The sequence below is a fragment of the Kogia breviceps genome, chromosome 11 (genome assembly GCF_026419965.1).
Source record: "Kogia breviceps isolate mKogBre1 chromosome 11, mKogBre1 haplotype 1, whole genome shotgun sequence".
NCBI classification, from domain to species: domain Eukaryota; kingdom Metazoa; phylum Chordata; class Mammalia; order Artiodactyla; family Physeteridae; genus Kogia; species Kogia breviceps.
This window is the reverse complement of record NC_081320.1, coordinates 103,220,356-103,246,022: the sequence shown is the minus strand read 5'-3', so window position 1 is coordinate 103,246,022 and position 25,667 is coordinate 103,220,356. Positions and strand designations below refer to the sequence as shown.

Here is a 25,667-nt window from a genome sequence, read left to right as displayed (position 1 = left end):
GCGCAAGCGCGAGACTGCACTCTCGCTCCGGGTGGGGCCGGGGCAGGGCTACGCGGGCGCGCGGAGCGGGCCCCTCGCGGTGCGCATGCGCCGCGCCAACGAAGTTCCGACGTGTTTAGTGGGCGCCTCTATGAGCGCGGGAAGATGGCCGAAAAGGTGACCAAGTCAGTGCTGTTCGTGTGTCTGGGTGAGACAGCGCCGATCTAGCCCCACTTTGACTTTCCTGGAGGGCTGGGGAGGGCTTCGTGCGCTCTGGGCTGCGCCGCTGGACCAGGAACGGTGATGCGGAGGAGGCCGGAGAGGCGAGACCCGAGGGTGGCGTGGGGCGCCGCGCTCTCCGTCAGCGCGGCGCCGTTGCCTGGGCAGCTCTGCAGGCGGGGTGTCCTTGACGTGCCCGGTTCTCTCTCCAAGCGGGGTCCCCTGTTCAGTCCTGTCTCCGAGTCGGATCCCCTGTCACCTGCCGAAGTCCTCTATGCAAGCCTGGATCTCTAGCTTCAGTACAGTCCTTTCTCCAAGCCCGGTTCCCTTCTCACCTGCAGCACCTGTACTCCAAGCCAAGGTTCCTGGCATTGCACTTGCCTAGACTCCCTTTTTCCCCTTCATCAGGGAGACTCGAGGCCACTGGACTGATCTGTCCTTTAAGGGCCTCTTGATGCGCCGAAACGCATGACAACACTGGTTTGCTGGCATCTTTCCTCGGCCCATGCTCCCAAATGGATCTGACCTAAAGGCAGGGGAAGTGCAAAGGTTTAGGATTTTTTGATTGTAAAAGCCAAACCAGGGAGATCTGATTCCCTAGGTCGCTATGTAACAGCCCCATGTACCAATACTCCTCTACATGAAAATGAAGGTATTTTTAAATTTTTAATTTTTCAGGTAACTTCCAGCTCAGAATTATTTTCATTTTTAGGATTTCAACAGTTAGCCTCCCTTACTTAAAATAGAGCTCACTTTCCCTTTAGCTTTCAGGATTTTTCCTTTGATAGGGCACCTCAGTGCTTCCACCCCATCGCCCTAATTCCCCAGAGAGGAAGGCCTACATGGTCAATAGCCCAGTGGCTTAAAACCTTCCGATGAGTCTGCATTTCCTGCATTTCCTTCCACTCCTCTTTAGGTGCACCCTTAAAGAAGACACAGAAGTGTGTCAGCGTTTCCCACTTTACCCCCTTTACCGTTTCCTACCCACACACCCTCTGGACCCGCTGTTCCCCAGTACCTCATATGCTCAGTGTGCCTCCCATCGTGTGCTGCTTTCTGGGAACCCGTTTGGCATTTTGCCTGGAAAGCCTTTCTAAAAAGTCAGACCCAAGTATTCCCTTCTTTACTTTTTCCAGATCCTCTGGGTCGAGGTAGTTGTTCCCATGGCCCTTTATAGAGGTCATGGGAACACCTTTCCTCACACAAATTTCATTATAATTACCTGATAGCCTCCTGAGATTATAGCTAGATTTAGCCCTCTTGAGGGCAATAACTGTGGCTTATTTTTCTTTGTATTTCCAGCTTTAGGACAAAATATGGTGGACACTAGGTATTTGCAGAATTGAATTTCTATGAGGGGAAAAGTAAAAGACCTCCTTGTTTCACTTTGACAGCAGGCATCATTTGATTTTTAAGCTCTCCACTGAAGGCTGACTGATGGCTTCAACACATTTGTTTAAAGGGCAGTTCAGTTCAGGTTGGGCATCTAATAGGATTCCATTGCCTCATTGATTTCACTTAGTATTGTTGATTAGGCTGACATAATGCACTATGGTGGCTCTTAATGGGAGATGTCTGCTTGTAAGTATTTATCTTCAGTACTTTTTTTTTTAGAGCAACTGCCGTGGTACCAGGCACTGTTCTGAGTGCTAGGGATATAGTGGTGAGGAAAACAGACAAAAATCCCTGCCTCTCTAGAGCTCACATTCCATCATCAACAATCAAGTATTTGGTTAGGACAGTAACGCAGGAAAGGGGGAGAGGAAGGGGAGTGCAGCTGTAAGTAGGCTGTTCAGGGGAGGCCTTACCGAGAAGGTGACATTTGAGCAAAGACTTCAAGGAGGTGAGGAAGCAAGCGTAGGGTATTTTGGAAAAGCACCCTGGACCCAGAGGAAGGCAGGTGAAAGATTTTGAAGTGAGGGTGCTGGCCATGTTCAAGAAAAGGCTGGGGGGCTTCCCTGGTGGCGCAGTGGTTGAGAATCCGCCTGCTGATGCAGGGGACACGGGTTCGTGCCCCGGTCCGGGAAGATCCCACATGCCGCGGAGCGGCTGGGCCCGTGAGCCATGGCCGCTGAGCCTGCGCGTCCGGAGCCTGTGCTCCGCAACAGGAAAGGCCACAACAGTGAGAGGCCCACATACCACAAAAAAAAAAAAAAAAAAAAAAGAAAAAAAAGAAAAGGCTGGGAAGCTGAAGTTCTGGGCCTGGTGACCTAGTACCTTCTCAGTCAGACACTCCTCTGTACCTGAGGACTCAGAGATAATGTGACTGTTTTCTCAGTTCCCAGTGGATACGTAAGTCGTACAGAGGGGAGTAGTACGTAGCATAGGGGAGAAGTTACTTCCTCACAGCGAGTGTTCTGGGGCAGGAGTCTGCAAACTCTTTATGTAAAGAGCCAGAGAACAAATATTTTGTGCTTTGTAGGTCATACCACAGGTGTAGTGCAAAAGCAGCCCTAGCCGATACATAAATGATTATGCTTGGCTGTAACTGTGTATGGACACTGGGACTTGAATTCTGTGTAATATTCTCAAGATGTTCTACTTCTGCGTTTTTTTTCAACTGTTTAAAAATGTAAAAAAATATTTTTAGCATTGAGAACTATATACAAAGCTGGTGGGTCCTTAGCCCTAGTTTTCAGACCCACATTTAGTTTCTGTGGTGGACAGATCTGGTGAGGCCGTGTGAGGACTTGGGCTCACTGAGCGAGTTAAGCCATTGGAGGATTTTGAGCAGAGGTGGGAAGTTTAAAAAGAAGCCTTCAGCTGTTGTGTTGAGATTGGACTGAGAAGGGGTGAGGGCCACAGGAGGGAGAGCCACAGTTCAGAGAGAGTTTGTGTTGGACCAGAGCTTTGCCAGTGGCGGGGGTGAGACGTGGAGTTCTGGGGGTGTTTGAGGTCGCTGTTTGCCATTTCACTTGGTAGCCTGTATGCAGGACAGTAACAACAGTACATTTCTGAAACATAAAAGTTTTACTCCTTCAAAGCGTTTATTTGGACTTTTTCAGACCGCAGTGCAGGGAAGTGTCAGATGTATACCGTTGGTAAAGGCAATAGCAGAAAAGAACGAACTCCTTATTTTGGCAAGATTATTAAGTGTTTAATGTTTTAAAGGTCTAAAGAATGTGTGCTGTTAATTGTGTCCGGGCCAGCACAGTGGGAGATGAGAGAGAACATAGTGGTGTCAGATTACTTTTTTCCTACAATTAACCGGTATTTAAATACTCTTCATCCTTTAAAGACCAGCCGTAATTGTTCCTTCTTTTTTTCTCATAAGAAACTTTCTTATTCTTTATGCTTTTTAGAATCTTTTCGCGTGCTCCTGTAGTATATTGCTTGTCTATCAGCATTTGTTTTCTTGTTTTTATTATAGCTAATTCCGTATCTCCCATAAATACATTGCTTAGCACGTGGTAGAAATATTTTGAGGGAAGATTTTCTGTCTTTTGTCTTTCTTCCCCTGTGTAGTAAGGAATTTGACCCCATTTAATGGGAGGTCTTGCCTCTGTCCTGGCTGCTGGGAGGTAACCTTCAAACTCCTTGGAATTTCCTCTGAATGATAGGGGTGTTTTGTGATTCAGGGATGGCCCTACACAGCTTATGGTGAGGAGGTAACTCGGGGTGGAGGCTGTGAGCCACACATGGGAGGGGAAGGGGCTGGACCCTGAGTTCAACCAGAGGCCAGTAATTCAATCAGTTAGGCTTATTTATGAAACCCCAATAAATCCTGGGCACTGGGGCTCCGGGAGGCATCCTGGATTGGCAGTACTCAGTACTGTCACACATGGGTGACGGGAATGTGACGCATCCCCAGGGACCAGAAGGGTTCCTGTTTGGAACTCCTCCAGAATCTTTGCTGTGCTCTCTGACTCTGGCCGGTTCTGCTCTGTATCTTTCTGTGATAATAAAACTATCATCCTAAGTATAGCATTTTCCTGAATTCTGCAGTTCTTCTGGAGAAATATTGAACCTGTAAGGTTCAGCTGGTTTGAAGTGAGGGTGGCTCTGGGGATCTGTGAACTTGCAGCTGCTGTAAGTTCTGGGCAGACTGGACAGCCTGGAGGACCATCCCTACCCCCCAGCTGGCTGACTTCTGGGTCCACAGCACAGGCTGCGCACAGGCTCCGCACAGGTCCTGCGGTAGAAGTCTGTGTGGAACTACTCTTAGGCCTAAATACATTTGCTTGTGTATTTTATGAAACAACATTCATCTTTATTATCTGCAGTATACTTGAAAATACATATTTTAAACTCTATTCTGTTGTATTTCATTTTACAATAGACCGGTTGCGACCCACTTCGTTGATTTCACGACTCGCTTCTGGGTCAGTGATAGCAACGTGAAAAACGGTGATTTGGGTCGTAACTGTTGTGATTTCTGATGTCTTTGTCATTTGCACTTTGAGTACTTGGACGGTCGGTGTGAAACCATTGAGCGGGGTTGGGTCAGCTGTTCTCCCAGGTTCTGCCACGTGCTGGCAGGACAGTCGCCTCCGAGAAGAGTTCCTTGCTTCCCTCAAACCAGATGCTCACTCTCTGCCCCCTCCTTTTATTTTAAGGTAACATCTGTCGATCACCCATCGCAGAAGCAGTTTTCAGGAAACTTGTAACTGATCAAAACATTTCAGATACTGTAAGTACTGTTCACTACCTTAAAGAGGCCAGCCTGAATGGCTTTGGGGGCAGAAAATTGTGAAAAAAATTCTTTTTCTCTCCTGCAGTGGAGGATAGACAGTGCAGCAACGTCCACGTATGAACTAGGAAACCCTCCTGATTATCGGGGGCAGGCTTGCATGAAGAAGCATGGTATTCCCATGAGTCACGTTGCCCGGCAGGTACTGTACTTGACCTTGAAGGTGCACTTGTGTGTTTTGTGTTGCAGTGGGTCATTGACAGTGGCGCTGTTTCTGACTGGAACGTGGGCCGGTCGCCAGATCCAAGAGCTGTGAGCTGCCTAAGAAATCATGGCATTAACACAGCCCATAAAGCAAGACAGGTAGAAGAGACCTTGTTTAATTTCTAATACGTTGATCCCGTAACCTGAGAGGTTGTGAGAGGCTTAACCAGACTTATGTATAATGAGTATGTTTATTTGAGTGTGTTTATTTAGGGTCGGCCTAAGCAGCCACAGTACACCCATTCTCGTTCCACAGTTCTGAAAGGTTTGCATGGTCTTGGAATTGACTTATTAAAATGCATGGTCGAGAGAGCCCTGCGTAAGAGCTGGAAGACCTGAGCTGTCATCGCCTTTTCTTTCTATCTGCGAGGTCTTTAAACATTTAAGCCATAGTGACTTAAGTCTGCTTCCATTACTAGGTTGTTGCTAGAATAAATTTCTCTTATAAATACAGAAACATTGTGAAGTGCCTTAGAAATACAGGGTAATGCTGATATTATTATGGATGCATATCCTGCACATCAGCAGTAGTACTTCTGGGTTTTGGTTCTGGAATGCAGCCCAGCAGAACGTCCTGCGAGGAGGATGGTGTGCCTTATCTGCTCTTCAGGGTGGAAGCCACCAGGTGCATGTGGCTCTTGCACTTTTGAGATAAGGCCAGTGTGATGGAGGCTGAATTTTAAATTGTCACTCATTTAAATAGCCACTTGGTCTGATGCACACGTTATTGGGCTACAGGGTTCTAGACTCCCGTGGAACCGTGGGAGGTGGGGTGATGAGGTTTTCACGGCAGCATTTGTGGCGAGACGTCGGGGTCCGTAGGCGGCCCTGTCCAGTCCCCCCCAGTCTAGGAGCTGCTGTGGGTGCTGGTGCTGGCACCTTCCGTAACCACGGGGACCAGCTGCTACAGAGACACACTTCGTTTCTGACTAGCGTGTTGTTGTTCTAAAGGGACTGCTATTTTTATCAATATGATTATTTGTGGAGATTCAATTGGATTTTTTAAAAACCTCGCTAAAATCTGCTAACTTCCTTTTGTATCCATCCTAACAAAATGTAGGCTCTATAGGCCAAGAAGGGTCATGGCTTGGTGTCGGATGAGCTTTTGAGGCCTTCAAAGTGAGAAGCCAAATATTTTGAAAATCAGTTGTCAAATATATTGCATGCTTGTAAGTATGGATGGCAGTGTGAGAACTATAGTATTAGTGCTTTTGGATCAGAACTTTTTGTAAGACTGGATAAAGATTCCTTAGTCATTGTTACACTAAATTTTGTCTCTATGTAAAACTTTGCAGATTGCTTTGCCATATAACATCGTATTTTAAATTTTGGTCGTTCTCAATTTTTATCAGTTACGGAAAGGAGTGGTTGGTAAACACACTTTGCAGGTCAAGAAACAGTTCTGGAGAGAAAATAAATGACTTATTGAAGGTTATGCAGCTGCAAAGTGGTAGAACTTGGATTTAATTACAGGTTTGTTTGTTGAGGTGTGAGCCAGAAAATTCACAAAACAAAATTACTATAGAAACACTTTTATTATGTTAATAATGTCTCAGAAGTTAGTAATACACACATTATTTTTTGACTTAGATAACTGAGATCTGTGAACTAGTTTATGGCTACATCAGTTGACTCTGCATGTTAACAATTTACTATTTAACTATTTTAAGGACCCTTTCTTAAGTGGAATTTTCATTGGAGATTAAACATTTTTTATATCATTTTTCCATTCTAATCTCTTCAGGGTTTTGCATACCTTGTCAGTGTCTACTTTCTGATTTTTAAATAATGTAGATTTATTTTGAGTAGACCTTCAGAATTATGAGCAATCATACTTCCATGTTTTCTATTTTTAAGATCAGATTATTTTTCATATGCTGTTTATAATAAAAGTGGGTACAAATGAAATATTTTAAATACACATTCCTTAAAAAAACAAAGCTAGAAAGTTACTGCTTATGAAATTATTACCAGTTTTAGAAGTAGTACTTCCACGTGATCTATTTTCTTTTTCCTGTTGCTTTTAAGAAAATTTTCTCAACAAAGATTTTTTTTTAATTTGAAAGTCCTAGTAGGATATGTCAGTATCACGTCAGATCTTTGTTATTTTTTAGCATTTTCTAATGTTTACAGATTTCCTCTTTAGTGAGTATCACAATTTGTATGAGAACTATTCTCATATTTCTATTAAACCTGGGTTTTGTAGGCAAAATACATTTAGGGTACTTTCTTCTTTTTAGCGCGTGTAATCATTTCTCTGGAGTATGTGAACTCTGACATCCGGTTAGTTCTGTGGGGATGTTTACTTTATCATACATTCTTTCCCTTTTCAGTAAACTTTATTTGACACATACACAGATGTCAGGGGGCTCAGTGCATCTTACGGCACGACCAGCTCTACTGCCTCTACTCCAGAGGTCAGCACTCAAAACGCCGTCTACCTTTTTAACTTCACGGCAGTGGAATCCTATAGCGTGTATACTTCTGTCAGCATTTTCCTCTGTGAGATTCTCCGTATTGTTGCTCATAGCAAAGCTTCAGTCATCTTCATTTGTGGACTCAGTATCATTTTACAGTTAGGCTACTGTTTATTTATCAATTCTACTCTTGATGAACACTCAGGTTGTTTCTAGTTTGGGGCCATGTTCCACTGAATATTTTTGTATGTGTGCAGTTCTGTTGGATACACACCCCGCATCATACACTGTGTCAGGGGTGGGTACACATCTGGCATCACACACTGTGTCAGGGTCGAGCAGCCTCATAAAACAAGTTGGCTAATGTTTTTTTCTCTTCTGTTAAAAAACTTTTGTCAGACAATGATGGTATTTCTACTTTAACTTTTTGGAAGGATTCATCTAATCCATTGTCTTTTTGTTGTTTCCTGCAGTTGCTGTCATTTTCTTTTGCTGTCTTTAGTTTTTCTTTGGTGTGTAGTTATCAGCAGTTTTATGTGGTCAAATTCACTTCCTGAATTTGTGTTTTGATGGTTTTCATTAGTGCTGGAAGATTCTGAGCTGTTATCTTTGTATATTTTTCTTCCCCTCATTCTTCTGAGATTCAACCTACATGTATTTTGAACGTAAATTTCTTGTGCTTTTTCTACTTTCTCCATCCTTTTCACTCTGTTTTTCAGTCTGAGATTTTTCTACTGACCTGTTTTGTGATGTACAAATCTTCTATGTTTTCAAACAGTCCATAAGCCTCTATTTATTGAATATTTGGTGTCTGTTACTTTATTTAATTCTTTAAGTTTTATTTGATCTTTTAAATTGATTCCAGCTCTCTGGTGAAATTCTACATCTTGCCCTATATCTTCTTGAACAATTTTGATCGCAGTTATTTTAAATAAAGTCTAGTAACTAATACCTGGGTCATCTGTGAGTCTGCTTTTTTGTTCATTTCCTCTGTTGTATTGCTTGGAACACTTGCTCGTTTGGATTAAATGCCGAGCATGCTGTATAAACACTGTAGAAGCTTTGGGTGAAGGACCTTCGCCCCCAGACGGCTCCGCTTTGGTAGGGCAGGGATTGGTTTGGAGCTGACTGGTTTCTGGACCTGCATCGCGGGGCTCGGGCTGTGCTGGACAGGCCCCTCTCGGGTGAACTTCCAGGAGCCCCACCTGCTGGGGAGGTGCTCGGCACACGGGCTGCTCCTGTTTGGCAGCTTCTGAAGTAGCGTGCGGCGCTCCACTTGTTCTCTTGGCTTCTTTCTCTGAGTAGTTTAGGAACTTGGTAGATGCTCTGAGGAGAAAACGTGTGGGTGCCAGCTTCGCCTCCAGCATCTCCCGCCGGTGAGGCTGCCCACTGGCCCTTTGGCGCTTCTGCCTTCCATCAGCGGCCTTCTGCCCAGGCTTCTCGAGACCCGGGAGGCCGGATGGTTTGACCCACGTGATGCTGAGCACCCCTTTCATCCCCCATCGTGACAATCACGATGTCCTCAGACATTGCTAACAGCCCCTCCTGTGAGAGTCTAAAGCACAGTCCCCAAAGTGGGTTCCAGGGACCCCTAGGCCCGTGAGGTCAAAATGTGTGAGTCAGGGATCCATTCAAAGGGTCAGACTAACCATAACCAGTGAGCTTGGACAGAGTAGGGAACGTTTGCTCGTATGTTTTCACATTCTGCATGGCAAATAACCTGTACGAAACCACTGCTAGTGGGCTTTGGTGTTGCATCAGAGAATATCCAGTTACACGGTGGCTGTTAAAATACTGCTTTTAAGCTGCGTACTTGTGTGAGGCTGGTTTGCATATTTCAGCAGATCAAATGCAGAAGCGCACAGGAGAACCGGCTGCCTTGAGTAAGCAGACATTAAAGAGATTTGCAAAAATGTAAAACAGTGCCACTCTCCTCCCTAAGTTTCAGTGTGGAAAGTAGAGCTGTTTTTCATTTATAAAAATGTTATAATAACAGGTAATGAATTTTTATTATTTTTAAATGAATAATAAGTGTTATAAAAATGGCACTTTTAATAGCTTTGGTGAATACTGGCACAATAGATATACCCTAAGTAACCAGTTGTTTAGAGGGAAGGCCTAAGTCATCTTTAAGAGTTAACAATTGCTGCCTCCAGGAAGTTTGAGACCTCTCTTCTGAGCTCTAGCCAGGGCCCAGGGTCAGCAAGTCCTCTTGAGGGCCGGAGCAAGGTGCCGGCTGCCCTTGGTGGCCGGTCAGCCCTCCCAGGCAGCCAGGCTTATCTGTAGCAGCTGAGGGCCCGCCAATTTGCATACCTGTTCCTGTGCGCGCGCGCGGTTGGGATTTTGGCCTTTCTGAGCCTGGCTGTCATGGGAGCATGTTAATGATTGTGCAGAAGTGTTTAGTTTTGATGGGCGTTTTCTACTTTTTTTCTGGCAATAGGGTTGTTTTGCCACAAGCTGTTTCATTTATAGCTGCAAGCGGAAATCCTTTACCATGCATTCTTTATAAGATGTTAATTATAGCTGTTCCTCTTCTTCCACAGTCATTTTAACATCCAAACACCATGTAGCTACATGTAGCTGTCAGTTACTAAGCCTTTCTTAGGATCTGCAATTGCAGTCATTCCAAAATTAAAAACAATGTTTAATATTTAATCTCAGGACATTTCTCAGACAACGAATTTGGGGAAATAACTTGTAATATTTGTTCTAATGGATTTTAAAACAAGCTAGTACCTTGGAAATGTTAGCAAAATTTGGTCCCAGTACTTTATTAATGTGCTACGCTAAAAATTAATGCACGTGAATACTAAGAGCCAAAATTTATTATTTTTAACAGAATAGTGAGTGTATTTATGGTTCTTTTGCAGCACTGATTATAGTAGAGTGTCACTACTCTGTTTAACCAGGTATTCAAAATCTTTGTAGTTTCATTGTGCCACTATATTTTAGAGGATTTTTTTAGTGATGAAGATGAGTATTGAAAGCATTCTTAGAAATTATTTCCATCCTTGATTACGGCATGTTTCCCTTCCTTCCTTCCTTCCTTCCTACCTGCCTACCATTTTTTAAATTGAAGTATAGTTAATTTACAATGCTGTGTTAGTTTCAGGTGTACAGCAGAGTGATTCAGTTATGTATATATGTATATATATATATAATATATATATTCTTTTTCTGATTCTTTCCCCTTATAGGTTATTAAAATTGAATATAGTTGTTCCTTTCTTATTCTGTCATTATTTATACTAGTAAAAAATCATAAGAGAGTTTTTTGTTTATATTTTAGTGAGCTTATGTTTATGAATTACGTCAGAAAACAGTGCAAAGTTTAGGTTAGAATTAGTAAAAATACTGGGTGGCACCCTCTTCTGTGTCATGTCCAAGTTATGGATATTTAGTAGTGAGAATAGAGAAGATCCAGAGATTCAGTTACTCATGTGTTTCTTTCTAGTGAGCCCGACCACTCTACTTAAAATGTCATCTTCCTCTCTGCCCTCCTCTCTGCTTCAGTTTTCTGTGAGGCGTGTTGGCACTCACTCCTGAGAGCAGGAGGGACGCGCGCCACGAGGCCGGCCGCCAGCGCTGCACTTGATCTGTGTCACTGGGGCTGAGGATATGGGCACTTGTAGGGTGAAAAGTAGGGCTCCCATGCGGGACATTTTAATAAGTTAACTGAATTATACTTTGTTTCTAAGAAGTCGAAGATGAAGTATAAACTTTGCATCCACATATTATACTATTTTACGATTATTCTAGTGAACCGTATAAAATAAAATTTATTTGCAATACAATTTTAGGAAATCAGGTTAACTGTTTTAACTTTAAAGTACCTTAATTGATTTATAACTTAATTAGTGAGTAGCAGATTCAGGTATAGCCTTTTTTTTTTTTTTTTTTTTTTAAGGTTCTGATTTGGATCCTCTAGGCTTGATTGGTCTAAATGTAAACATTATATTTTCACTTCTCATTTACTTTTAGGTTACCAAAGAAGACTTTACCACTTTTGATTATATACTATGTATGGATGAAAGCAACCTGAGGTAATTGTGTTTTTAAAGGGTATTTCTCTTCAACTCAGTTCAGTAATAGGCTAAGCAGTTTGTTGTTCAAAATGACTTTTCTAGCACCTTAAACTTGTAATATATAGTAATGGTCACAACATGTAGAAGTACTGATTGCGAATAGTAAGAAATCCAGAGAATAATTTAGAATTGAAGTCTCATAGGTCTGTTTACACTGAGACACACCCTTTGGTAAGGAAAACTCTGATATATGAGGTGATGCTTTGTTTTGCAGGAGGATGAGTTTGTTATTGCTTTTTAATGATTCACGGCCAGCGCGGTGTTTTATTGTGTTTCGCATCTTATTCCCCCTTACAGCTGCCCCACGCCAACCCCCAAAAAAGGACTAACAAAAAAGAAGACTTTTTAGTTCATTTAAATTGTTGATTGCCTTAATCAATTTAAAAAACAAAAACTGTCAGATTAAGGTATTAGATAAAAATGGCTAAGCATGGTGTGTATCACGTGCTGTGCACGCCGAAGCGCTTCCTCTGGAGGTTTGCACTGTTGCTCCGTCTCATCAAAGAGGAATTCGAGGCACAGAGAGGTTACGTTACTTGCCCAAGTTCACAGATTCAGTGGCTGGGTGCGTTGGAATTTTAGCCTAGGCCCTGTGAGGCATGGGTCACACTCACCACCGGGCCCTATTGCCTCACATGTGCTTTTGACCTCAGCGGACATGGATCTGGGCAACAAGGAACTTGGTGTGGCATTTCTTCAGCCAGGCATTGGTAACCAATGATGAGAGCGTTTTCCTGGGCCTCTCCTCGGGAAGTCTGAGGTGGGCTTACATGTATTATGGGCTTCATGTATTAAAATTAAACCTAACAAACAATATGATACAATGTGACCACGCAAAGGTAAATGAATAGGATGTATTTTACAAATATAGAGGCAGACTTGGGCTAAGTGACCCGAGGGAATGTATGAGCAGACCGTGCGCCAGTTGCAAGACGGGCACCGTGCTGCCTGTCACACGATAGGTGTGGCCGGGTGACATGCCTCAGCAGGCCGCCTGCGGGGCCTGTGGTGTCTGCCCTCACCGAGAGGACAGAGACGGGCCCTCGGTGTGAGCACAGGACCACACTGCCTTGCTGCCCCGCTAACCCGTAAATGTGGCGTGTATTTGATTAACAGAAGCTCTTCCCTTTAGTCGCTGTTGTAGGGCGGACAGGTACGGATGCAGCAGGCTCGCCTAGGTTTCCATCAATCACGGACTGCGTTAAAATACATAGATTTTCTATTTTTGTTTTGCACGTGTTCGTTTTGTTTTGTCCTCATTTTTCTCACTTACAGACTAGCTCAGCAGTGTCATCAGCAGTGTCTTGCTAGAGAACTCCGTGTGGCACAGGCTGTCTGTTAATGAAATGTCCAGACGTGGTCGGCACTCGGCGGTGCGGCCCGAGCCACCCCTGCTCCCACCCGCCCTCCACGTTTCAGCCGCGGTGGCTTCCTGGGGAGGGTCCGTGCTCTGAGGCCTCGCGGGTTTCCCGTTAGACTCTGTTGTCCCCCATAGAGATCTGGTAACCAAATGCAGGGAACAGTCCACACGAAGCTCAGTGAGAAAGCTGAGGAGAGAGATGGGAGCCGAGCCCCCCCCCACAGGCTGCGGCGTGGGCGCACGGACCACCGTCGGGACACCTTGGCGTGGAACCTCCCACCCCTCTGGGGCTTGGTCCTCATGGCTTTTTGCCTTCCGTTCTGTCAGCGTGTCAGGAGAATGCTAATTATTGTCTGACTCAAAGCTGTACGTTTTGTGTAAATCCCCTGCTGTTGCGAGCTCCCTTGCCTGAGAGGCAGAGCCCCGTGAGCGCAGCCCCACGGAGGGCCGCACAGAGCTGCCGGGTGTCTGATGTCCTCTTTAAATCAGGTCACTTTTGCTGGATTTTGATATGGATGCTTCATAAAACCCTAGCAGATGTCCCAGTTTAACTTGAAACCATAGATCAGAAAACTAAGTTCATGTTTCAATTTTACAGAGATTTGAATAGGAAAAGAAATCAAGTTAAAAACTACAGAGCAAAAATTGAACTACTTGGGAGCTACGATCCACAGAAACAGCTCATCATTGAAGACCCTTATTATGTAAGTACGGCTCTCCCTTCCGTCCTGCGGTTCACGGGTAGGGATGACGTAAAGACCAGCCTGTCTGTGTGCCCGAGCGTCGGGGGTCGGAGGCGGGCCCCCCGAAGGGCCTTTTCCTTGCACAGGCTTAGTGACTCTTCCTGTTCCCTGTCTTTTCAGGGTAATGACGCTGACTTTGAGACCGTCTACCAGCAGTGTGTGCGGTGCTGCAGAGCCTTCCTGGAGAAGGTTCGCTGACCCGGGTCCAGGCCTGCCGCGGCCCGGCCTCGTGCCCACCGGCTCGCATTCTCGGTCAGGTGTCACAGTGTCACCATTCCCTAGCCGAGGCCGCAGCCCTTTTTTCAGTTGACTCACTGTTTCCTACCTTAAAAAATAATTGTAGATGGAAATCAGTTGTTGCATTCGGTGGACGAATAAATAAAAAATTTTGATTCAGACAGTTTATGGGGTAAGTGTTCTTAGACTAGTTGAACCTCCCACTTTGCCCCAGTTACAAAAATAGTGGAACAAAGAAAATAGTAGAGCAGCAAAATAGCACATAATGAAGTAAAACACCACCGTAGGGCTCGTCAGCATCTGAGCCCGTCGGCACTTCCAAGCATCGGCACTAGCTCTTCCCTGTGTGTGGACGGGGCCCCTGCCCCGCACTGCCTTTTGATGCCGGGGCCCGGTGTCCAGTGATGTCGGCGAGAAGCGTTCACACACATGCACAGGGCACACCTGGGCACTTGCAGGACAGGGAGGAGGAAGATTTGTGTGACTCGGCCTCAGACCTTCACTCCTTAGTTTGGGTCTGTCTAGCTGATTTCATAAGGAAGTCGGCTTGTGTGCTGCCCTCTGAACCGCTTTGCCTCTGGAAGTGGATTCACGTCCGGGAAGAAGGACACTGTGTGCTGGTGGACCTTAGGGTCAGTTTGGGGACCACGTCTGCTTTTACATGCATGTGATTCACCTGCATGTCAAATAGGGATCAGCTTCGGTGGGGAAAAAGTAATAAGTGGGGAAAAGTCCTTTCATGTTGGAATATGCTTCAGTATTGATATGTTAAGTATTCTTTTATCAGTGCTTAGCGTATAGGCAAATATAGGTAATTTCTGTGCACTTGGAAATAACTGGTCTAAAATTCATATGAATCTATGTCAGAAAAGATTGTTTTCAAATAAACTGGGGAACTTACAAAAATACAACTAAGTGCCAGTGTGGTGCCTGCCTGTTTTTTTACTGCCAGGTGAGAAGAACCCGAAAGCGTCGCTCCGTCTGTCCGTTTCGGACGACGCGTGCCGTGCGCCTGTCTGCTCGGTGCCGGCGACACCCTGACGAGGGGCGTAAGCGCCCCAGCAAGCGCGGCACTGCCACCTCGGTGACCTGTTCCTGGAAGAGGCTGGCGGCCCTGCGGCCACAGCGGCCTCGCCTCCGTCGCCACCCGCAGTGGAGCGTGGGTTCTCCTCCTTGGGGCCAGCACCCCAAGGCAGAGCCCTGCGGATGGCTAGACGAGGGACAGCTTTTCTCCGCTCCCGGTCTTCACCCCAGTTCATCGCTCATGACCCGAAATCCTGGGAGGGCTCTGCGTCACAGGTCAGCCTGAGCGATGGTTGCTCAGAAGCAGGGAGGGTTCAGAGGGACAGCTTCTAGTCCTGGGGGTCCCGGGGGTCCCAGACGGGGGACCTTCAGTCCTGAACTCGCTCGGGCCTGAGGGGTGAGCGAGGCCTCTTTCCCGCCAGGCCACGGGGGCAGCAGACTCGGGGACACTGGGAGGCCACGGCAAGAAGGCTGCCCAGGCGTGTGCGTGGCGGCCTGCAGGACTGCTCCAGGGGGCCTTATCCTGAAACGTGGGAGGCTGGGTGGATTGAGGGTTTGATCATGGTGGCCCTAAAAAGTAAAGAATTGAAGGAAAAAGTCTACCTGCAACTAGGAGACAGGAAAGTAAAGCACTTCAAAAATTACACCCTAGTGCCCTAATCGTTCAGTAATTGCTTAATACTCTCAAAGTAAGGAGATTTCTTACTCTTTTCTGTTCCTTTATGTTGATAAATAAATCTCTGTAGTTTGTTTTCTCTAATATTTACGTATATGTCTTAAATACAGATCCTCAGACAAATCCTAGGATTCCTAACAACTTGGGAACTTTGTCCTTAGGCTGTATCCAGACTAGGGGTCATATGAACAGAATACCTCATCGCCGAATTCACTTGTCTTAAAAAATTAGATCCAGTCAGATTTGCTCAAAATATATCTACCTGTAAAAATCTGGAGCTTTTTGGAAGTAAGGTCCCTCTTAGTTTAGCGTTTCCCTTACAAGGTCATACAGGAAATACGGATGCAACCTTCTTTGAAATATTCGCTACCAGATCACGTATGTTAAGAAATATGTCGCCAGTGTATAGTCCCGCTCTCCTTAAAAAGTGCTGACGTCCCTTACGAGAATTCACAGCTTGCTCGCTTTATTTATTTATGCCTTTTATATTCTGTGATGTCCTGCCAGTATTTCAGTCTTTTCAAAAGATTTGTAAATCATGAATTCCCAACGATGCACTTGTTCAGAAGTGAAGAGTCGCTTTGAAGACTTCATTATAACAAACCCTTCGTTTATTTCTTGCGTTTTATTTACAGTATTTACATATTGCACAGTATCTGGATACTATTTTACATTTATTACACAAAGGACAAATGAAATGAGCCTGAGCGTGTACACAGATTTACACTCCAATGTCTCCAGAGCTGAAGTTCTTTTCTCTCTCTCTCTTTTTTTTTTTTTTATTTAATTTTTTCATGCAATTCCACATGATACTCTGGGCATTTACTTGTAAAAGTAATAAAATATTAAATAATACCATATGCTATATGAAAATATAGTTTTAGATTCTGCTGATTCTGCTTACGCGTCTAAAGAAATATTTGTGATGTCACCTAATCAGGAAAATGAGATCTCTCTCTGCCATTTCACAGCGTGACACATCAAATGTGGAACATTCTCCTGTTTGCTAAAATGGCCAGTGGCAAGCGTTACTGTCGGGCACACCCATTTACTGACTCCGTGTGCGCAGACGGTGTCAGCGTACAAAACTCAAGGTAAAGGAATTGTGGAAGGGTCTGTCTGCAAAAATAGATCTCTGTTCACGGGCTGCGCTCAGACGGCGGCGGGCTCTGCCCTGTTGGTCCCTAAGGCACTTCTCACGGCTCCTCGGCTGCTGCCCGCACGGTGCTCCGCTCTCTGCGAAACAGACACATGTGGTTTCAAAGGGTGATTCACGGTCGTTTACTGATTCTGGGAGACCTATACGTTACGTGTACCATAATGTGCGCATAGATATGAGGAATTACGGTCTGCGTGTCTCCCTGTGCTGCAAAACGTGTGTCTGTTTTATCCTGGAAAGTAACTCGGTCCTCAGTGGTCTCAGGCCGGCTGCGCTAAAGGGGTGCATATCATCACCAGTGAGGAGAGAGTGCTCGCTGGGATCTGAAGCACAGCGCTCAGCGTCGACGCGTCTGCCGTCAAGTCCTCGGTAGTTCAGTCCACACTGATCTGGGGCCATCCTGGGCTGCTCAGATTAGGCTGCATCTTGTAGAATGAGCTGGATACTTGTTACTCAAAACTCCGTTTCTCTGAAAATATTCCAGGGCTCAGGCTTTTAACTTACTCTAGCGGCAAGTCCAGGTAATGAAGGGCTGTGTTTGGGAGGCCCTCTTGCTGTGTGGGAGGTTGGCTGGGAGGCTACAGCTTCTCTTTGGCTCGAGGAGAGCAGGTCATGAGTGTCAGCAAGAAGGAGCAAAGGGCTGGGCTCTGCTCTGAGACCGGTGGGGAGGGTCCCTGTGCTTGGACCCCCTGAAGACCTACTTCTTTCAGACTTAGCCTTTAAGAAGCTGAGGTTAGGGTCTGGAGTAGGAAGAGGAATCTTACTCTGCAGCTTTGTCCTGACATCTTCATGCGTTAGGGCAGCAGAAGAAAGGTATGTGCACACAGCTTATGCCGCTTAAGGAAAACCTGCTGCTAACGCAGGACGTGTGCTCTGCCCTGTGGGATGTCAGGGTACACAGAAACCCTTGACTGTCTGCATCGTCACCAACCAGTTAAGAGTTTGCTACTGTGGTTTAGAAATTCTGGAATTGGAAGAAATTAATCTTTTAAACTGTTAAAAAATTATTTTAGCGGAAATATCTGTATTTTACACTACCCATTTCTTGACCAAAGTGAACACGGTTACTGACAGTGGAGGCCAGAGTGATGTGGGTCTCCGTGTCGTGTTGGGGAAGCCCTGGTGTGCCCGTCCTGAGACGGTGCAGAGGGAGACCCACGCTCGGGGGCAGCTGCACGGAAGCGTAGGCTCCTGGGTACCATTACTCTCGACTTTTCGCTCCGGGGAGCTGTCTCTGCAGGAGAGCAGTCCCTGGGGAACCCCTGTGGGGAAGCAGGGGCTTAGCTCACAGGCACAGAGACGGGAAGCCCGTGGCCCGAGCGGTTCTTCCAGTGGATGTGGACGCTGGGCGTCTGGTCTCCCTACTTGAAAGTAGATGGCAGTTGTTTTCCAAGGATGTGCCTGGTTCATCTTTGGAAATAGTGATGCTTTAACTATAAAGAAATGCTTAATAAAAACAACATTCTCATCTCCCCGGGCAGGTACTTTGGGAGACTTACAAGAATCCATTCATTGCTTTAAAAATAAGAAGTTTTCTGTTTGCCACGTGGGCAGTGGAAGAGAAACTGGACAGCATTCAGATGAGGAGCGAAGGTGGAGGAATTTCTCAGCTTTGGCATTAAAAACGGTGCTTTCACTTCCCCCACGTGGAAAGTGTTATACAAGTTTCAGTGAGCTTGTGGAAAATGTGGGATGATACCCTCCACCAAGCACTTGTTTCACTGAACCCCCATTTGCTAGTGGGACTTCTGATGGGAAGAAGCAGCGCTCAGGACGCAGCTCAGGGCAGCGCCCACCGCCCGGCTGACCCTGCGCGTCTGTGCAGACGTCGTTCAGCACAGCCTTGGCCACGGTGAGCACCCCTCCTCCGCTCACGGGAGACGGAGGGACGGCCATCTGACTGCAGGGTAGACCCAGCATCTGGCCGTGCCTGGCACACGAGACACACAGCTAGCATCCAGCTGTGAAGTTATAGTTTGTGGCTGAAATCGATGGCATTTGTCTCCGGAAAATAAAACCTTTCAGCCCATCCCTTGACTCTTGCTGACAGCTAGCGTTATGTGTTACATGTCAGCCCTCAAGAGGCCAAGGTAAAAAGTTTAGCTCATAGACTCTATGTGTATTTACATTTTTACCATCAGAGGCTTTGAAGAAATAACTTTGATAGAAACATTTAAAGAGGATACCTATTCTCAGCTACTCTTCATAAGTGTACTGGTATAATGATAGAATTCCATGCAAACATTTGCCAGATGTGTCGCTAAATTTTGCATGGATATGGTTAGTCACATACTCGTTTATGAATGTTCGAATGAAAGCCTAGAAGTGGGTGGGCAGATACACACCATGTCACGCACTGAAGTCAGTAGCCAGTGGGCTGTGTGCGGGTTAACGTGAGCTCGGCCAGCGCGTCCTCCTGCGACCAGGTCTCAGTGGCTGCCTGGGGTGCTGTGTGTTTACTGCTGGCCAGTATCTAGAGCTATTTTGAGTGTTCTGTCAACCTTACTGAGAGTAAGGCTACTTTACCCAGAGAATGACTGTCTCTCAACACCCATGAATTTTTCATGTCCCAAAGGCATCCAGTCTTTGGTGTGTGGGCCACAGCGACCGGGCCGTCAGCTTACCTTATCCCTCCATGCACATCGGACTGACAGCCAGCCGAGTAAGAAGCCGGGCGCATCTCTTATAGTCTACAAGGGAAATAAAGCACAGACCCTCATCAGCTACCTCAACAACTTCAATGAATAGCATTCATTTTAAACAAGCATAGCAACTGCTAAAGCCATTCATTCCTTTAAATATTCTGAATTCCGTGGAAACAATACATAGACTGTCATCTGCAGTCGTGGCTCCAAGTTGTTGATTTAATAATTTATGGTGCCTCGGGGCCTTTAGCATCACGTGACAGAAGTTAAATGATGTAACTGGGAGGCTGTGGGAAGTGGGGATGCAGAGTCTCCCACGCGGCTGCTCTCTGCCTGTTTTCTTCTCGCAGTAGCTGCTGGGCTCATTAAAACAGCTTTCGTTCTGCTTCCTAGAGTACGGTCTTCCCGTGCCCGGTGTTACTTAACTTTGAGGTCACGTGCAGGCCGAGTCCCCTCTTGAGTTAATCATAACACAGAGCCTTCCGCACAGAGATTCTAAAGACAGTGGGTCGACAGCCAAGTACCAGAGCAAAAAAACCGGGCTGGACAACGGAGGGAAGCGAGAGCCGATTTCTGAGCGCAGACTGGGTTTCCCAGGTATCTCATATGGTTTCCTATTTCATTAGTCTCATAGGTGCTGCCTCAGAGGACACAGCAATCACACCCATAAAGGGATTCCTCCATATGAAGCTCACTTCTCAAGAGTCACAAAATCCTACTTAAAGATGGAAGAATTCATACTCTTAGCTGAAATTCTGAGCGAATGAGTAAATTGGCAGCAATAAATAGGCACAGCACGTTTGTCAGGCAAGCACCGAAGTCTTCTAAAAACGCACCCGCTAAATACCTAGAGGACAGAATAGTTTGGGCTCAAAGGAAACAATTATCTGACAGCTGGAAGCAGGGTCTCCAGGGTTCCCGGCTTTGCGGCCCTTCTTCAGATGCGCCATGGTTTTTAGGATGTGGTTCTCCTAAGGAGAACCACGTGGAAGCAGCGGACTGCAGGAGCTCAAAGGAGATAACTGGCATTTGCCACACACCCCGAGATGCTGAGGGCGCCCACGACCCCGCCGGGCCACACGTTCTCCACCCTGATGTCCACCTGGGGTCCCCTTAAGGCGCAGACTTTGCTCAGCTGCTGTGGTGGACTCAAAAGTCCTGCTCTTCCCAGGAGTCTCCCCCAGGCAGGACCACACCTTGAGTGGGAAGGTCTGTGGTTCCTTCTGTCTCACCGGGCAGGATTCCGGGAACTGTCATATGCAGCCTTGAGCAGCACAGAAGTGGCCAGGTTGGCTCTGCAGCTCTTTATGGACTGAGAGAGGTGGGACCCACACAAGCAGCCACTTGTCCAGGGCACAGATCTGCTTCCAGGCCCAGGGGCACTTCTGACCGGTCCTGGTCCCGCCGCCTCACCTTATGGGTGACAAGGAGCTTGGTGGCGGCCCACTCGGCAAAGGAGGCAGCAATGTGGGTGGCGCCTGCGGCGTCTGCCGTGGGGTACACGCGGCCTAAGTGCCTCGTCTGTCTCCTTGCCCGTGAATGAAAGGATTCAAGCAGTGACCCCAAGGGTCACTTTCAAATTTAGAATCCGTGATCCTATTATTGTACAACAAGATTTAATATAAAAATATATGCACATTGAAACAAAATGAGAAGGTCCTCTGACCCCTAGAAGCAGGTTAGTAATTCTCAAACAGAAGGTGATTCCGTTTCAGAGGAAGGAAAGAGGGAGGTGAGGTGTCCCAGGTCCACGCGGCCTGGGTGAGGGGGTGAGACGAGCACGGAGCTTCTGGGACACGGGTGCCACCCGCTGGCTGGCGCCACTGTCCCCGTGATAGCTTTGGCCGCGAGCACCCCAGCCCCCTCCTGAAGGTGCACCCTGCCTTCCTGCCGTGTTTGGGGGCGTGTGAGACAAGGAGCTCCAGAAAGCGATGCTGCCGCCTGCACAGAGCAGCTTCCCCTTCATGGAAGGGGGCTGATTGTCTCGAGCAGGACAGGCAGGTCTGGTCTGCTGCCCCTTGGGACAGTCCTGAAAGCAGCTCCTAAGAGACCTGGCTTCTTTGTACAACTGCCCTCCTGTGAGCCTTACATGGAAGGAATGTCGTGGTCCCAACACACACAGAAATTGGTGTAGGGCTCTAGCAGATGTCACTGTGGCTAATAAGCTACTTGTCATCATTGTGTGTTTTGTGAAGAGCACAGAAACCACTTTGGGGGAACGAAGTACACGTCGCTGGGGGCAAACCAGAAGGTTACAGCTGAGACCCAGACAGAAAAGCGCGCCCGCATTTCTGAATTAGTGACGAAGCCACGCAGAAGAGCAGGATTTTGAAATAGCAGTAAAATTCCTGGGTGATGGGGTTATAATTACTGGTGGAAACAAAAAGTCTCTGGCCAGGGCAGTGGGGATGGCCCAGGGCCAACCATAGTTACCTTACACCCTGCAGCAGTCATTTTAGCAACTCATTTGAAACGTTTGTTCCACTGTCAGAGTTGAGTGGATACAAGGACAGGCGTCAGAGCAGAATTCGAGAACGTGCACGGAAGAGTCCAGCCCCTTCCAAGAGCCGATTCATTCCAATGACGGTAAACCACGTTCCGTTCGGTGCTAAGCTGCTGCCACCTGTGGTCACCTTCCTAAGCGGTCTACTCACCGCAGCCCCTGACTGTAGAGTCAACAGGGAGTAAATGTTAGCAAACCTGGGTCACAGAAGGCAGAGGCCTGTTCACCTAGGTGGAGGGGCCTGAAGTCTCGTCTACACTGTACTGGCATTTCTAAAGCGAGTTGGATGCGGTCACTTACAGGTGGGGATGGTGCAGTCTCGGGTGTTGTGGTAAAGTCTGTGGAAGTGTTTGCTGCACTTTGGGCTGAAATAAAGAGGACCTGGAACGTGGAAGAAGAAACAGATTGTGAGGGCTGCGGGATGCCAGGAGCTGGGGAGCGGCGAAGCCATGCGTGGAAAGCTTACCTGTAAGATGTTTCAGAAACTTGTCTTTCATCCTTAGATCTCGAGGAACAATTTCTGTTTGAGGGAAAGTAAGTTAATTATTAAATTGCCTGAAAGAAGCATGTTTTCATGTGATCCGAAGTGAACGTTTAAAGTTAACTGGAAAGTCTGCCCTGAACACAGCAGCCCCGTGATTGCAGTACATGACAGTGTGAAGACGGGTGATAGGGCACGTTTTCCTCAAATCATATTAACTGCTCTCCAAGTTCAGGTATTAATGCCCAGTCTCCACCACTCGGATAGAGGCAGGGAGGAAAAGAAAGGGGTGTGTGTGTGTGTGTGTGTGTGTGTGTGTGTGTGTGTGTGACAGTTATCTTCCAGTGAATAAATCACTCGTAGACACTTTCATCTTGAAGAGCTTGGGAATCAAATTCAACAGCCTCTCAAAGCTCTAGGAAGAAAACCTGATCTCATACTTCAAGCAAAAAATTTGCTATAGGTACATATTCTTCTAGGTATATATTTAGAAAAAGGGTTAGTTGCTGTCAAAACCACTTGTTATGAAGGCTGGTGTGAATGCATGGAAACAGACATGAACCTGGTTGGATGAGATGAAGGTACAACGCCCAGGGAAAGACTGTACCGGCACAGCGCCTAGTTAGTGTCGGTAACTAACCTGACTGACACGCTTTCTGATTTCAGCCTTGTGTTTGCTTTTTTCTTTTTACAGTCATCTGGATTCATTTTCACTCACCTGTTCTGCACTAGTAATGCGATGGCACCTGGTCACACTACCACCAATTCTCCTCATCTGAAGAGGGAACATTTCCATAAGAATCTTACTTGCAAGGTTTAGACGTCTCCTAAATGTCAGTCTTGATTTACAACTAACTTTAGTCAGTCTATATAAAATTGACCTGATCATATTTGACCTAACTGTGTCATGAAAGCATTAAAAGCTCGCATGCTTTTTCCCTGGTAATTTCCCAAGGGGCAGCCACTCTGGGAAGGCTCTGCCGTGGGGGGGGGGGGGGGGGGGATGGGAATTTCTGTCTCAGTTGAAACTGCTTTGCTGAAAATATTTCCATTTCCAAAACAACAGAAGACAGTTCTACGCTGAAATTACTGACCTAGGTAACAACTCACACGTCTTAGAAGTGGATGAGGGATAGTTACGTTATCTGCCAGGCATCACTCATGGAATTCCGATTTCCTCCTCTAAAAACAGTACTTCCCAGGTTTTCTTAACAGTCGAAATGTATTTATATTTAAACAACACGTATGTGTTCTCAAAGACAATTCTACTTCCAAGCAAGTACTAGTTCTTCCGGCGTCTCCTGAGACAGGACAGGCGGACACGCCGTCAACGCCGCACGCGCGCGCGCGAGAGGCCTTGGGAAGCGGTCCCCGCCGTCCGCACAGCCGCGCGGGCGGCGACACTCACCCACTCTCTGCTCCTCCGGGTACGCGCCGTAGTCCGACACCTCCCTGCGGCCCAGGCTGTAGTCCTGCCGGCCCCAGAGCTGCAGCCGCTTGGACTCCCCCGAGTGGTACTTCCGGAGCTCCTGGACGACCTCCACGATGAGCTGCAGCAGCGCCCGCCTGTCCGCGGCCTCCCGGGTCTCCGCGACCCCCCGGCCGGGCCCCGCCGCCGCCAGCACGAGCAGCAGCCCCAGGAGGAGGGGCCGCCCGGGTCCGCGCATCCTGCGCTCGGCCAGGCTGGGCGGATCCGACGCGCTCCCGGAGCTCGGCTCGCTGCAGGGACAGGGGTGCGGGGAGACCCGGACGGCCAGTCGGCGGGGCGAGCGGGGAGGGCGGGAGAGGCCACTCCCCTCGGCCGCCCGCCGCGGCCCTGCGGACCCAGGGGAGGGAGGCCGCGCGCCGCGCCGGGCCTGGAGGGCGGGCGGCCGGGCCGCGGTCTCCACGAGGACTCGCCCTCCCCGGGGTCCCACGCGCCGATGCCGAGAGCAAAGCCTGGGGTGCGCCCGCGCCCCGCCCCCGCCGCCGGCCGCCCAACTTTCCTGGAAATGGCGCATCGGCCGGCGCCCCGCGGCTCCACGCGTCGCCACAACTTTCCGCCCCCTAGACGCCGAGCGGGGCGGCGGCGGCCGCTCGGGGGGTCGGGCCCACGCCCGTCTCCCTCGGGAGCGGCCGCGCTCAAGTTTCCAGCGGCGCCTTTGTGTGGCGGTCGCCCCTCCTCCCGCGGTCCCCGATGCCCCCGAGGGGCTCCCGCGCCGGGACCCTCGCCGCGGCCGCCGCCGGGCCGGGTTCTGGAAGCCCCTCGGCCCCCGGGACGGGGCCCGGCCCACACCTGCGCGGCGCCGCCCGCGGGCCACACCTGTCCCCGCGCCCCGGAGCCGCGGGCGTCCTCCGGCGTCTGTCCCGGCGTCTGTCCGCCGCGCGCCCCGCTCGCTACTCCATGCCCGGCGCAGCGCTGGGACGCGCGGGGCAGGGGACGCGGCGCCCGGCAGCCCCGGGCTGGGAACCCGCGCTTGCCTGGGTGCGCGCCGGCGGAGTCCGGCCTCGGCCCTCGGGGCGCCTCTTATCCCCGCGGCCGCCGACGTCAGGCGGGTCCCCGAGGGCCCGGCGCGGGGCTTTAATTAGAAGCCGCTGAAGGGTTCGTATCCCCGCGCGGATCTCCGTCAGACGCCCCCCCGCCCCCAACTCCTCCCCTGCCTCCCCGCCCCCTCCGTCTCCCCCATTTCCCCCTCCAGCTCCCCGCCTCCCGCCTCCCCGCCTCTCCCCTCCCCCTCCCGCACCCCCACCTCCCCCATTTCCTCTCGGCTCCATCTCTGCGCGCCCTGTCGGCCCCCCCCCCGCCCGCCTCTTCCCCCTTCATCCCGTCTCCCTCCTCCTCCCCTTCGTCCCTCCCCGTCACCCCCCCCTTCTCTCCTTCAGTCTATTTCCCTCCGTTCCTGTCACTTGTGACAGGATGAGAAGAAACGCCTTTACCAGGAACTCGGATCTGTTTTTGTCTAAATGTAGATCTTGGGCTATTAAAAAAGGAGCTGCCTGATTGCCTCGACATTTAATAAGTCAACTGGAGTCTGTGCGTTTGGGGGGCTCTGCCGGCGAGGCTGGGGGCCACTCCGGGGCCGAGGTCCGCCTTGCCCGAGGCCGGTCCCAGGCGGGCAGCGCGGAGGGCGGGGGCCGGGTCAGGGCCGGGCACCTCGGGCACAGCTGCCGGGCCGGACCCCGGCTGCACCCCTTCCCCGCCCCCCCCCCCGCCCAGCCCGCGGACCCACGCACGGCGAGGACAGCGCTCTGGGCCGTCAGCGCCCA

At 48.6% G+C, this 25,667-nt stretch overlaps 2 protein-coding genes across 8 annotated transcripts; one reads left to right on the top strand and one right to left on the bottom strand.

The window, feature by feature from the left end:
- Nucleotides 1–24: 24 nt before the first annotated feature.
- ACP1 (acid phosphatase 1) lies at nucleotides 25–14,097 on the top strand. 4 transcript variants are annotated; one of them, XM_059078918.2, is made up of 6 exons: nucleotides 25–187; nucleotides 4,755–4,828; nucleotides 5,078–5,191; nucleotides 11,491–11,552; nucleotides 13,553–13,658; nucleotides 13,818–14,097. In XM_059078918.2, exons 1-6 carry the CDS (start codon nucleotides 145–147, stop codon nucleotides 13,893–13,895), a joined length of 477 nt encoding a protein of 158 aa, XP_058934901.2. In that variant the 5' UTR covers nucleotides 25–144; the 3' UTR covers nucleotides 13,896–14,097. The 4 variants fall into 4 exon arrangements, 3 of the variants coding, with proteins under 3 accessions (XP_058934901.2, XP_058934900.2, XP_066864376.1); XM_059078917.2 differs by lacking the exon at nucleotides 5,078–5,191 and adding an exon at nucleotides 4,917–5,030 and having other exon boundaries at nucleotides 35–187; XR_010835671.1 differs by having other exon boundaries at nucleotides 47–187; nucleotides 4,917–5,191.
- A 2,131-nt stretch (nucleotides 14,098–16,228) lies between these two features.
- Nucleotides 16,229–24,201, bottom strand: ALKAL2 (ALK and LTK ligand 2). Of its 4 annotated transcripts, none has more exons than XM_059078920.2 (5): nucleotides 23,830–24,088; nucleotides 22,407–22,460; nucleotides 22,241–22,321; nucleotides 19,417–19,482; nucleotides 16,262–16,869 (listed from the first exon to the last, which is right to left on the bottom strand). In XM_059078920.2, the coding sequence occupies exons 1-4, from the start codon at nucleotides 24,086–24,088 to the stop codon at nucleotides 19,418–19,420; spliced, it is 459 nt and encodes a 152-aa protein (XP_058934903.1). In that variant the 3' UTR covers nucleotides 16,262–16,869; nucleotide 19,417. The 4 variants fall into 4 exon arrangements, with proteins under 4 accessions (XP_066863054.1, XP_058934903.1, XP_066863053.1 ...); XM_067006951.1 differs by lacking the exon at nucleotides 16,262–16,869 and adding an exon at nucleotides 16,942–18,202; XM_067006953.1 differs by lacking the exon at nucleotides 22,241–22,321 and having other exon boundaries at nucleotides 16,229–18,202; nucleotides 23,830–24,201.
- Nucleotides 24,202–25,667: the final 1,466 nt, after the last annotated feature.